This window comes from Delphinus delphis, chromosome 2 (assembly GCF_949987515.2).
Source record: "Delphinus delphis chromosome 2, mDelDel1.2, whole genome shotgun sequence".
Lineage (NCBI taxonomy): Eukaryota > Metazoa > Chordata > Mammalia > Artiodactyla > Delphinidae > Delphinus > Delphinus delphis.
Window position 1 is genome coordinate 77,347,345 of NC_082684.1, and position 14,365 is coordinate 77,361,709.

General features: G+C 39.1%; 1 protein-coding gene across 1 annotated transcript in view; it reads left to right on the plus strand.

The window, feature by feature from the left end:
- Positions 1-14,365, plus strand: part of AVEN (apoptosis and caspase activation inhibitor) — a 193,775-nt gene that overhangs the window by 34,531 nt on the left and 144,879 nt on the right. The window contains exon 2 of the mRNA XM_060004945.1: positions 4,585-4,762. Within this exon, the coding sequence (XP_059860928.1) occupies positions 4,585-4,762 (178 nt within the window). The remainder of the gene's footprint in view (positions 1-4,584; positions 4,763-14,365) is intronic.

Genomic DNA, 14,365 nt, shown 5'->3' on the forward strand with positions numbered 1-14,365 from the left:
TGTTACAAGAGCCTTCTTATTTCCTATTTCTAGTCTTTTTCATTTGTTTTTGTGTATTCCCCATATAGAGTTATTTCCTTAGACTAATACAGTTTTGCTCCCACTCACATCCTTTTTGCTGTTATTGGCAAATGTATTGTTGGGTCTATAACGTATAGAAATATAATTGTGCACATATTGTTTTGTACAGTTGCTTTTAAAATCAGTTATTGGAAGAGAGGCTGTATCAGATATGATTTGCAAATATTTCTCCCATTCTGTAGGTTGCCTTTTCATTTTGTTGGTAGTTTCCCTTGCTGCGCAGAAGCTTTTTAGTTTGATGTAGTCCCACTTGTTTATTTTTACTTTTGTTGTCGAATCCAAAACCTCATTCCCAAGACCTATGTCAAGGAATTTATCACCTATGTTTCTTCCAGGAGTTTTATGGTTTCAGGTATTACATTCAAGTCTTTAATCCATTTTGAGTTAATTTTTGTGTATGGGGTAAGATAAGGGCCCAGTTTCATTCTTTTGAACGTGGCTCTCCAGTTTTCCCATCACCATTTAAAGAAGAGATTGTTTTTTTCCCCATTGTATATTCTTAGCTCCTTTGTCATAAATTACTTGACCATATATGCATGGGATTATTTCTGGGCTCTCTATACTGTTCCATTGAGCTATGTGTCTGTTTTTATGCCAATACCATACTGTTTTAGTATGGTATTGGCATAAAACAGACACATATTGGTATAGCTTTGTAATATAGTTTGAAATCAGGAAGTGTTATGCCTCTAGCTTTGTTCTTCTTTTTCAAGATTGCTTTAGCTATTTGGGGTCTTTTGTGTTCCCTTACGAATTTTAGGATTGTTTGTCCTATTTCTGTGAAAAATGCCATTGGAATTTTGATAGGGATTGCACTGAATCTGTAGATTGCTTTGGGTAGTATGGACATTTTAACTATTAATTCTTCTAATCTGTAAACATGAACTGGCTTTCCATTTATTTGTACTGTCGATTTCTTTCATCAGTGACTTATAGTTCACAGTATACACCAGACTTATTTCATAATGATGAGGTTAACATAATAATGATGCCTTCCTATTTAGTTTTCACATTGCTTTCATCAGTATTTTCTTATTTGTTCTGTTCTTTCTCTCCATCATGGGACTATGCATATTTTATTTTTTGTCCCAGATTTTTGCCAGATGAACCAAACATAAAATCTCTAGGAGTTTTTAAGATACACCTTTCTCTAAGTTACATCAAATGTATTCTAAACTTTATTACTTTTACTACCCTCTTGTGATGGAGGCTAATGACGACTTTTCTTGTCTCCACTGTTGGGTGGAGGTAATGAGATTCTTGCTCAGTGATTCTTCTAATTTGGGAATTAGTGAGTCATTCAGCTGTGTGAGGCCCAGCCTATTATAAACACTCTGTAAATATTAAATGAGGTGATGGCAGGGTCATTAATTCTATCTAGGTCTCCAGTCTTCCATTTCAGTGGTTATTTCTGTGTTAATACTTCCTTGGGTGTTTCAGATCGTAATCCTTTCACATCAAGCTAATTATTTTGCTCAGGGTTACATTTTTGCTATGGCTATATCTGTGTTCAAAGTTTTTTACTAACTGGAGAAGACTCTCTGAACTCTGTTCACCCAGTGGGTCAGCAAAAGAATATTGGATTTTCTCAAATTAAACCCTGCAAGTATTTTTCAGCTGTAGTTCTATTCCCCAAATTCTCATCAGTTGGGAAGCTATTTTCTTTGGAATGTTCCTGGTATTTGTTACTTATATAGCAGGTATCATTCAGTCACATACCTTTAATCTGCCAGCATCTTATGGTTCTGAGAAACTTGCAGGAATGGTAGGAAACCTCTAGGTTTCAGGCAGTGTCTGCAATTTCTAGAATATAATGTGGATTGCCATTTTTTTGTGTGCTGTCAAGGAGGTTTATGATGATATTTGAGTGCTGAAAGTGATTGTGAAAGGTCAGTTACTCCATTGTTTCATGAAAACTTACGAAATTTGATTCAGGTGAGGACTGTTGCCTACTGTTAAATTTGTTACGTGAATGGTTGATTGGGGAACTAGAAATTTGTAGTGGACCAAAATAACACTACACAGACAATTTCCTAGATGTAACAGGGAAAACATATCCATACAGTGGGTGGATCAGGCTTCATCATCCAAATTCATTGGTTAATCTCAGCTTTACTTATGTTGGCTTAGCCATTTATCAGCTGTCATTTGATGTGATGTAATATAAGGTTCAGAGCACCATCTGTGATGTATTTTAGCCAAAAAATACCTGACTCTATTGGGTGTTTAGATTAAAAAAAATTTTTTATCCACTATTTCCTGTAAACTAATATACTAACACCACAAGGAATCAGCCAGACAGAAGATGGGTCCTTTTGCATTCTACCTGTACTGGTCTCTTCAATAAATCAATGTCATAAAAATAGAGGTTGTACTAGATTCAAAGAGACTTAAGGGACAAGCACTGAGATACAACGCATGATCTTGAATTGGATACTGGCTTAGACAAACCAACTGTAAAGGAAATTTTTTTGGTCAGTTAGGGAAATTTGGAAATAGTCTGGATGTTACGTGAAATGAAATTTACTGAAATGCAGAAGTGGAGAATAACTCTGGTGACCAAGAAAAAGTATATATAAATATTTATATAGTAAAAGATCTGGAAGTATATACACTTAAGGTGTTAGTAATGGTACTCCCAGGTGATGGGAATGTGGGGTTTTAATATTTTTACTTGTCTTTCCCTCCTAATTTTCTGCAATGTACACGCCTGTTTCTGTGTTATTAAAAACTTACTTTAAAAAAGTCTAACTCATCCTGTACAGATGGATTATTTTAATATATTTCACAAATTCTTTTCTTGGTAAGGATTTTATAATCTTTGGGATACTCCTTTGAATTGTATCTTTAGATTCTATATACAGCTTTTTAAAAATTTAATCTTTTTTTTTTTTTTTCGGTACGCGGGCCTCTCACTGTTGTGGCTTCTCCCATTGCGGAGCACAGGCTCCGGACGCGCAGGCTCAGGGGCCATGGCTCACGGGCCCAGCCGCTCTGCGGCATGTGGGATCTTCCCGGACCGGGGCACGAACCCCTGTCCCCTGCATCGGCAGGCGGACTCTCAACCACTGTGCCACCAGGGAAGCCCCTAAAATTTAATCTTTTATTATGGAAAATTTCAAACACATATTAAAATAGAATAATATAATGAATTTCCATGTACTCATCATCCAGCTTCAGAAATGATCAGTTATGCCGTTTATTTCATCTCTACCCACAATTCCTCTCCACCTATTATTTTGAAGCAAACCCACATGTCATATCTTTGCATCCATAAATAGTTCAATATTTATTTCTAAAAGATAAAAACATTAAAAAAATAATGGTATCACACCAAACAATAAGTAAATAAAATAACAATATTTCCTTAATATAAGAAAATGTCTTGTTCACATTTCTTCAATAGTCTTATAAGTGATTTTCTCTAGTTATAGTGTTTGAATCAGAGTACAGATAAGTTCCCAACATTACAATGGTTACGTGTCCATTAAGCTTTTTTTTTTTTTAGTGTTTATTTATTTTTACTTGTTGACAGTTTGCTTTATTTATTTATTTATCGCTGTGTTGGGTCTTCGTTTTTGTGCGAGGGCTTTCTCTAGTTGTGGCAAGCGGGGGCCACTCTTCATCGCGGTGCGCGGGCCTCTCACTATCACCGCCTCTCTCGTTGCGGAGCACAGGCTCCAGATGTGCAGGCTCAGTAATTGTGGCTCACGGGCCCAGTTGCTCCGCGGCATGGGGGATCTTCCCAGACCAGGGCTCGAACCCGTGCCCCCTGCATTGGCAGGCAGATTCTCAACCACTGCGCCACCAGGGAAGCCCTAAGCTTTTTTTTTTAAACATTTTTATTGGAGTATAATTGCTTTACAATGGTGTGTTATTAAGCTCTTTTAATCTATAGGTTTCTCCCTCCTCCCCCATCATTTTTTTTCCTTGCAATTTATTTGTTGAAGAAACTAGACCCTTTATCTTTTGTAATTTCTCACATTCTGCATTTTTCTGCATGCTGTCTTAACATTTTAATGCCCAAGTCTGGAAACTGTTCTCTGGAATGCATCTGAGTAGGTTCCCATTTAAAGCTTATAAAATATACTTACGGAATGTGTTTGTAAAATCTGTAAACTGGAAGAACTAATTTCCATCCTAAAGTCTTTTGAATTTAAGACTCTTACAGCCTTGACTATTTCAGTAAGAAGAAACAACTCTTGAAATAGGATTACATTGGGGGTAGACTTCAGTGATTCAGTTACACAGATTTTAGGTAGGATCTCATCAGATTTCCTTTGAACAGCTAAATGAAGAGTTTACACTGAAAGTACATTCTGATGTAGTGGGGTTCTCTTGAAATATTATTTAATACTTGCATAAAGCTTGGTTTATAAGATGTGCTCTTTATACCTATGTACTTTTTTTTGTTTTCATTTGTTTTTAAAAATTTTTACTGCTAAGGCTACTAAGGTTAAGATTTCCACTGCCTGCTTATCGATTTGTCTCTAATGATTGCAGGTCGAAGATGACAGTGATGCAGAGACCTATGGAGAAGAGAATGAAGAACAGGGAAATTATTCTAAAAGGAAGATAGTTTCTAACTGGGATCGATATCAAGATACTGAAAAAGAGGTCGATAATGAAAGTGGAGAATCACAGAGGGGGACAGATTTCAGCGTTCTCCTCAGCTCTGCAGGTATGAATTCCAGTTGCGTGCGGACTGCTTAGTGCTATGAAAGTTGCATAGGCATTTATGTTCCTTTTTAAATAGCATTTTAATAACTAGAAATTCATTGTTTGTTCTTTGGATTTTAAATCCAGGTAAAGGACAGTGTGTCTAATGGTTGGCAAGGAAAAAGTGACATTTCTTTAAATGGAAATCTGGGTTTCCGTGTACTGATGTAGAAAGACTTCAGTCATGGTTGAAAGGTAAAAGGCTTTATAGGAATGAAAAATGCTAAACTATGACCCTCTAAATTGGGTAGGCTGAGAAACAGAAGTGTTTTCTTTGATTTCAGAGGAATTAGTACTGAAGTTTATACAAAGGTTTACAAAGTTTCTAGAATATACATTCTTTTTTCCTTTTATACTCAAGAACGTACATATTAGTGGGTAGGCACATATTGTAGCCATATGTGTCTGAATACTGATACTTTCTTTGTTGGTTTTGGACAGTCTTCTCTGTCAGCAAGGGGAGACACTCATCCCTTCTTTGACCAGCTGTTTAAGATTGACTCCGTTGAGCAACGCACAGCAGTGTGAAGCCTGAGAGTAGTAACAGGAAATGGACCAGAGCTGGTTGTATAGAGGGCTGTTCCCTACCAGCGTGTGGCATAAGAGTTCAAAGGAAAAATGGTGGCTAGACTTTCGGTTTTCAGGAGTTACGGATGGGGAGTGGGTGGGAGGTGGATGTGCTCATGAAAGGGCAACACGAAGGATCCTTGCAGTGCTGGTACCGATCAATATCTTGATTGTGGTGGTGGACACACAAATTCTTACATACACACACGTAAAAGTGAGTGCAAATAAAACGGGAAATCCGAATGAGATTAGTGGATTCTATCTATGTCAAATGTCAATTCCTGGTTGGGATATTATACTATAGTTGTGCAAAATGTTATCATCGGGGCCAACCGTGTAGGAGATCTTGCTGTATTATTTCTTATAACTATCTGAATTTACAATTACCTCAAAAAAGTTGCCAGGTTAAAAAAAATTTAAAGGATGAAGCTATGAGAAACGGAAATAAAGTGAAAGTAATATTTTCAGACAGTTGGCTTTGAATTTCTTCTTCTCCCCAGCTTTTATGTTGCTGTTGAGTTGTGCCTTTCTTTTTTCTCATCTGCCTGTATTTTTGAATGTCTGCACCAAACTAAGTATCATAAAGTGATGAATTGTCTTCCAAGTTAATAGAATAAACCCTTTGAGTAGGAAACGAAGAGGTAAGTGGAGAGAGTATTAGATTTGAGTAGGAGAGCAGATTCAGCCTGGGGTCGTTATGTTTATGCCACGTAGCGTAACCCCCTTGTTTGGATGATGGCATCCAACTCGTTGTTCAGGGACTGGTAGCTCATCTTTTTGCCACTCAGATGAGTGTTTCCCTCTCATTACCTGCATTTTGGCCAGTTATGGATTTATAAGCACTTTTTTTCAAGATAGGAGAAGGATAAAATGTGGGCTCATCAGTTTCAATTTTTACCAGCTGTCCCACTAAAAGATTTAGGGGGCAAATTGAAGTAGTGCATAAAATTAACATGTGGACTGCCTACCAGTGGATTTAATTGAATCAGTTGTGTAGTCAAGTTACTAGGACGGTATCTGGCAATAAAAGAGACTGCATAAATGTTTGAAAGCAATTCAGAATGCTAGTTTAATCCAACAGTTATGCACATTGGCTTATGATTTTGGTTATTTATTGTAGCGTTTTATTTATAACTAAAAGCCTGGCATGGTTTGGGTCTTATATGTATATTTTTCTTGTAGTCTGTCTTTGCTTACTGATTTCTTAAGTGGTTTGTTTATCGGTGATTAGTTTCTTGGGAGATCACAACTGTCACATCTTGATATGTGCTTACATTTCTTTCCCAGTTTGCTGCTGATCTATCATTTTCTTTTCACTACAGCGTAAGCCTGAGAAGAGCTTCCGTGCTTTCTTCCTCTATGGTGGGGTAGGCTATATTGGATTACTTTTGAGAAGTGGAGTTCATTCTGTGATCATAAAATATTAAGAATGTCCTCTAGATAGGCTGACCATATTCCTTGGAATGATTCTGATTTTTAGTATACTGTCCTTATTTGTATAAATACATATACAACCCAGAAAAAATATCACTGACCATACTCCTTGGAATGATTCTGATTTTTTAGTATACTATCATTGTTTGTATTAATAAATATACAACCCAGTAAAAACATCATAGACATGCGCATCATAAACTTTCCTAGATATTGCCAAAATGCTCTCCAAAGAGGAGATGAGCTGAACTTCCTAGGGTCCGCTGTCTTTGCCAATATGTAGCACTGTTAGACATTTTTTTTTTTTTTTTTTTTTTTTGCGGTATGCGGACCTCTCACTGTTGTGGCCTCTCCTGTTGCGGAGCACAGGCTCCGGATGCACAGGCTCAGCGGCCATGGCTCACGGGCCTAACTGCTCCGCGGCATGTGGGATCTTCCTGGACCGGGGTACGAACCCGTGTCCCCTGCATTGGCAGGCGGACTCTCAACCACTGCGCCATCAGGGAAGCCCTGTTAGGCTTTTAAAAAATTTTTTTATTGTGGCCAATTGATTGAGTGGTATCTAGTTGAGGCTCCTTCAATTATTGGAGCACCCACCATTTCCAGGTACCGTTTCAGAGGCTGAGCATACACAAGTGAAACAGAACAGACACAAACACCTGCCTCGTGGAGTTGACATTCTAGAGGGTGCAGACACAGAATAAAGAAAAGGAAACTATGTAAGATGTCAAATGGCTATAATTGCTTAGGGTAGAAGTGAAGTGAGGAGGGGCCTTTACAATTTTAGAAAGGTGGCCAGAGAAAGTCTTACTGATAGGATGACATTTGAATAAAAGACCTGAGAAAGGTGAGGGAGCAGGCATTGAGGATATCTGTGGGAAGAGTGTTCCGGGCAGAGGCGGGAGCAAGTTCAGAGGCTTTGAGATAGGAGTAAAGGAAATAGCAGAGAGGCCAGCGTGGCTGGAGCAAAGTGAGCAGGCAGGCGGTGAGGTCAGAGATGCGTCGCGTGGCCAGATCGCCTGGAGGCTTGTAGGCCATTATAAAGATGTTGGCTTTTACTCAGAGTGAAGTGTGCAGCCACTGGAGGGTTTTGAAGAGAAGAGTGATATAGCTAACTCTTGTTTTAACGGGATCATTCTGGCTGCTGAGTTGGAATAACCTGAAGACTGGTGAGGGAGGGAGCAGGTAGACCAGTGAGGCTACTGAAATACAGTTGTTCCTCGGTATCCATGGGGGTTTGGTTCCAGGACCCCCAGTGGATAACAACATCTGTGGATGCTTAAGTCCCTTGCATAAAATGGTGTAGTAGAGCTAGCCCTCTGTTTCCGTGGGTTCTGTATCTGCAGATTTCTGTCTGTAGTTGAATCTGCGGATGTGGAACCTGCAGATATGAAGGGCCGACTGCAATGCAGACAAGTACTGATGGTGGCTGGGGCTAGGGGTGGTAGCGGTGGAGGTGGTGAAACATGGTTGAGTTTCGGATCTATTTTGAAAGAACTGCAAATGTAGGGTATAAGATCAGACTTGCACATGTGGGGTGTGAGATTAAGAGATGCACGAGGATGACACCAAGATTGTGGCCTGCAGAGCTAGAAGAAGGGGTTTGACATTAAATGAGATGGATAAAACTATAGGAGGTGCTCAGTTTGCACGTGTTAAAATTGAGATGCCAGTTAGACATCTGTATTAGTCCAAATCCTGTAGGAACTAGATGGTACAGTCAATATAATTATAAAGAAGTTTTAATGAAGGAAGCATTTCCAAAGTTACAGGTAGCACGTAGGGAAAGCACAAAGATAGTACAGCATTGGGAGGGCAGGTAAAGGCAGAGATGTTACCACCCCTGTTACTAGAACTCTGAAGGAGAGCTTCATGTGAGAAGTTTGCCTTGAGAGGATGAATCACCTTTGGTCTAAAGATGTAGCCAGCAAAGGTGACTCTACAGGGAGAGGGACAGGGGAATAAGTGCTCTGGTCTTAGACTCCTTTTTTCCTTCATTCTCCTTCCAAAGCTCCCCCATAAGCCTAACCTACTGGAAGTCAGAAGGCAAGGGAAGCCTGAAGCTGTGATCCATATAGATCAACCTCCTAGGGCAGAACAGAGAGGGGACGGGGTGGAGAGTGAACCTGGAGTGATAACTGCAAGAGACCTAGCACAACACCCAACAAGGAAGTATTGGAAATATTTCCAAGTAGCTTGTTGGATAAAGGTAGCTGGGGTTCAGGACCCGGGTTTGGACAGGAGATAAACATTTGGGTGATGCCAGATGGTATTTAAAGTCATGAGAATGCGTGAGGATGACCAAGGGAGTTATTGAGTAGAAAACTACTGAGCCCTGGGTACCACAGTGTCTAGAGGTTAGGGAAATGAGAAAAAAACAGCAAGGAGAATGAAGAAGGAATGAAGGAGTGTTTCCAGGAAGAACGAGGGATTTGTGTCAAACACAGCTGACGACAACCAAGAATTGACAGTTGGATTTAACAACATAAGGTTACCGGTGAGCTTAGCTACAGCAGTTTTGTTGGAGTGGTGGGATAAATTCTTTCTTGGATTCAAAAAGAATATGGAAGGAGAGACATTTGAGACAGAAAGTATAAACAACTATTAATATTGAGGAATTTTGTTTATAAAGGGAAGGAGAATAATGGGCTGGTGGAGGAAGTGGGTCAAAACATATTTTTTAAACATGGGAGAAGTGATTGCATGTTTATCTGTTGATAGAAAGATCCAGAAAAGAGGTCAAAAATAATGTGAGAAGAGGTGAGAATTGCTGGATCTGTGTTCTTTGGTCCACATGAGGTGATGGAATCGTTTGTACAGATGGAGCGATTGCCCACTGCCAGGGGCTGGGCCAGTTTTTCAACTGTAATTGGAGGAAACCCAGAATATTTGGGCATAGGTGTAGGTAGTAGGTGGGTAGATGTGATGGGGGCTTGAGGAAGCCGTCTTCTGATTGCTTCTGTTTTCTTAGTGAAATGAGAAAGCTGTCAGTGAGAGTCAGGGAGGAGGTGTTGGAAATGTGAGGAGAGAGTAGAAGTTAAGAAATAGTTATCTATAGAAGACAAACTCATGGTTGCCAAAGGGGAAGGGAGGGGGATAAATTACGAGTATGGGATTAACAAGTACAAACTACTGTACATAAGATAGATAAGCAACAAGGATTTACTGTATAGCACAGGGAACTAGATTCAGTATCTCATAATAACCTATAATGAAAAACAGTCTGAAAAAATAGACTGAATCACTTTGCTGCATACCTGAAACTAACATAATATTGTAAATCAACTACATTTCAGTAATCAAAAAGTACTAAAAAAAAAAAAAAAAGAAACAGCTGTCTAGAGAGTGGGAAACTGAATAAAAGAGGAAAATGTGGTATGGTTGCTGGGTGCTCATGGACGCCCACGGGAGGTTGATGGTCATGAATTTAAGGTGAGAAAAGGTGTGTTTTCCCCCATTCACATCCTGCTGTGTGGGTGCAGGTATGGAGGGATGGAGAGTAGGATTTAATCATGATTATATCGTTGTTCAGCCCAGCAAATGCAACGAGGTGAGAAAATAAAAGGGGTGATTAGGATGATTGCCGTTGCGTTCAAGCTGGGTAAAGAGAGACGGGCAGGCACGAGAGAGGTGAGGGGCAGAGGAAAGACAGTGGGATCAGTGGACTATAGACTTCTCCGTGCAGAAGGATTGTTGACCTCCTTGAAGGGGTATGAGTCGGAAAGTGGGGAAGAGGTGGCCATAGAGTGGAGCATTTCAAGTTTGGGTTTAGTGGGGCAGAGGTTGTAAATGACGATAATGATGTACTCTAGTATGAAATCGTGAGGGAGTGTCTGAGCTGGCGTGGAGGCCTGGGTTGTTGCATTTCCTGAGCTAACTGTTGAGGCCGAGCATCTTTTTTTTGCTGTGCTAGCTTGCTTCTGTGGACGCCTGCACACATTCTTTGACCATTTGGCTTGTTTGCTTCTCATTGACGTATGTTTTTAACATATTCTTGATACTTTTGATGTTTATTTTTACAGATACCTTCTATTATGGGATTTTTCTCTTACTTTTGTAATGGTATCTTTTGGTGCATGGTTTTATGTTTTAATGTAATTGAATTTATCAACTTTCTGTCTTACAGTTTGTGTTGTTTTGTGCCTTGTTTGGGAAATTCATCTTTCCCTCCAGATCACAAAGATATGTTCTCTTATATATCCTCTTACAAATTCAAATTTTGCTTTGTTTTCTGAAGCGTGTTAAATTTTATCAGTTGCTACATTCTTTCACAACCTTTAAAAAAGAAAAACCTTATTGAGGTATTATTGACATATAAAAAGCTGTTCATATTTAACATATACAACTTGATGAGTTCGGGGATTAAGTTTGTACCTGTGAAATAGTCACGGCCATAGAATGTCCATCAACCCCCCAAATTTCCTCCCATCTGCTTTATCTTATTATTAATTTCGGTGGTAAGAACACTTAAGATCTACCCTCTTAGCAAATTTTAGGTATACAATACAGTATTGTTAGCTACAGGTACTCTGCTGTGTAGTAGATCTCTACTGCTTACCTATCTTGTATAACTGAAACTTTTACAACCATTTTTAGATTAGTGGAGTGAGGTGGCATAATTACTCCACCTTGCATTTCAGTCTTCTAAAGAGTATATAACTTTTGACGGTAGAACAGATCTGGATTTGAATCCTATTCTATCATGTTTTTGTCTAATCTTAGGCAACGCTATTTCTCTCAGTAGGAAATGCAGGAATAGTAGGAAGTAACAGTGTTTGATTTGGTGATGTCAGCATCTTATCCCAAATTTACCACTGATTTTAGTTCTGCTTAATGTGTAACCAAGGTACCTAGATTTAGTATTTATCTGAAATTTTTTGTTGATAGAAGCTTAGTTAACTGTGTTCAGTAAAATAAAGTCCAATTTCTTTTTTTCCTTGAATGTTAGACATAATAGCAATGGTTGCCAACAGAATTTATATATCTTTGTTTTCCTGAGAAATTAAAAGTTATCCTTGGGTATAATATAGCTGACTTATTGAGTCTATTTCTTGAATAATCAGTGGTGGTGGTCTGAGTTACTAAACATTTAAAAGTTGGTGGCCTTAAGTTAAGTCATAAAACAGTCTTTTCCCCTTTCCAGCGCTTTGTTCCCTATAGTTATTAATCTGCTTTTCTCCCCCATCTCGGTGTCCGCCACATGTCATGAAGGATCACCATTGCCATTGCAATGTGTCATCCAGACTTGGTTTCCCAGTCAGGGGCTCTTTTCTTTGGACTGTTCTTTAGACATGATTTCCTATTCCAGAATTAGCTGTGCTTTGCGTACACCTCTGGTCTAATTCTCAACTGCCATTCTGAAGGCAGACCTTCTGCTAAGAGTACACCTAGCTTAATGGGGTGTTCTTCTCCTAGTAGGATTTCCATTACAGTGGTGAATTTTTGAAGACCATGAATGAATTCAAAGAGTGAATTTCTGTTGTGCACACAGTTGGTGTATATGTATGTTGGTATATTAACTTTGGAAGACAGTTTGTCATTTTCCAGTAAAGTTGACGCTCCAGTACTTCCAACCTTGGAAGATACTCTAGAGAAATTCTAACACATGTGTATCAGGAGACATGTGCATGAATGTGCATAGCTGTATTTGTTCAGAAGAGCCACAGATGGAAGCAACTCAAATGCCCATTAACAGTGGGATGAGTACATAAATATTGTAAGTGGATGAATCTCTGAAACCTTATGTGAATACCTCCAAAATACCTCAGTATGATTCTATCCATAGAAAGTTAAAACACAACAAAAAGTAAACTGTGTTATTTAGGGATGCATGTTTAAATGGTAAAATGAAAATCAAGGACATGATTACTACAAAAATCAGGGCTGCAGTCACCTCCAGTGGAGAGATGAGGGGAAATGATTGGGGAGGGCGCATAGTAGGTGTGCGGTGGGGTTGGTAGGGAGGCTTCTGTGGCGTCGGCGGTATTCTATTTCTTGATCTGGATAATGGTTCCTTGTGTTTGTTTAAAAATCCTTTAAGTTGTCTATATCCATTGCCTATTCTTTACGTTTCTCTCTATACAAGGGGAAAAAAAGTCTAAAAATGGACTTCTCACGGTAGAATTTCAGTTACTACCATAGACCATGGGAAACATTTTGGGAGAAGCAGCCCTTTTCAGCACCTTCAACCTGTGTCTTCAACATGCAGGTGCTTTCTGCTTTGTTTGAGTTTCTGGCCAGGGGCAGTGGCATCTCATTTTTATAAATGGAGGATATGGGAAGGGGACTAGTTTGCTTGAAGTCCTTTTTCTGGTAGGATTGGGAGTCTTCAGACATCTGTTTAGTACTCTTTCTGGAAGCCTTCATCTTATAGCTAATCATGCCTTCAGCTTTTCTTTTTGAACAGTATTCTTGCAGTTCTAGGTTATGTTTCAAAACCTTTGAAAATGACACCATACTCTCACATTCAGGCATAAAAACTTAGATCTTTAGGCATTTTTTCTGCCTCCTACTTTTTTTTTCAAATGGTGAGTTATTGAAACCATGCCATGTGCTTTATTATTTTTCTTTTCAGATGTCACAGATAACCAGAGTTAGACAGATGTTTACAGTGTGAGCAGGATGCACTGAAGCAACGTTGAAGATAAACATGAGGAAAACAGTCTTTTATGTGCAAGTCTATAAGCTGTTTATTTATTTATTTATTATTTATTTATTTATTTTTGCGGTACGCGGGCCTCTCACTCTTGTGGCCTCTCCCGCTGCAGAGCACAGGCTCCGGACGCTTAGGCCCAGCAGCCATGGGGCTCCGCGGCATGTGGGATCCTCCCGGACCGGGGCACGAACCCGCGTCCCCCGCATCGGCAGGCGGACTCCCAACCACTGCGCCACCAGGGAAGCCCTAAGCTGTTTATTTTAAGTGGAACAAATAAAAATGATTAGACTACAGTTTGGTCAGCATAGTTCTCTAGGCATATTTTCATTTAAAGCTGTTACAGGAAAAGCCCATCTATCCTATAGATGGGATGCTGCCTGATTCATGAATCATTGAATAAAGCCAATTAGACCTTCAAAAAAAAGCTACTATATATCTTCCTCAGTGTAATTTTAAGAAAAGTTGATCTTGGGGGGAGATTTTAATTATAATATTAGATTTTCTTGCCTCTGCATCCTTTTGCCAGCAATTAGACAGAAAGGGAAAAGAAGGCTGTCACTCTAGCAGCCTGTATTTTTTCATTAAACTTTGAACCTTTTTTCCCATGAAGCAGTGGGACAGTTTGAGTTGTATTTGCCCTCTTTGATTGAGTTCTTTTGTTTTTTTCTTTTTATTTGATATGTATTTTATTAGTTTTTACTAATATATTCTTATATTACGAAGGCAATTTAGTGGAAATACATTCCCTTTGATATTGGAATCATTTGAAATAACACAAGCAGAACTATACATTAAAAAATCTTTATTTGAACAACAACAACAAAAAGACAGGTTAAACCACACACACAGGTTAAAACACACACACACACACACACACACACACACACACACACACACACACACACACAC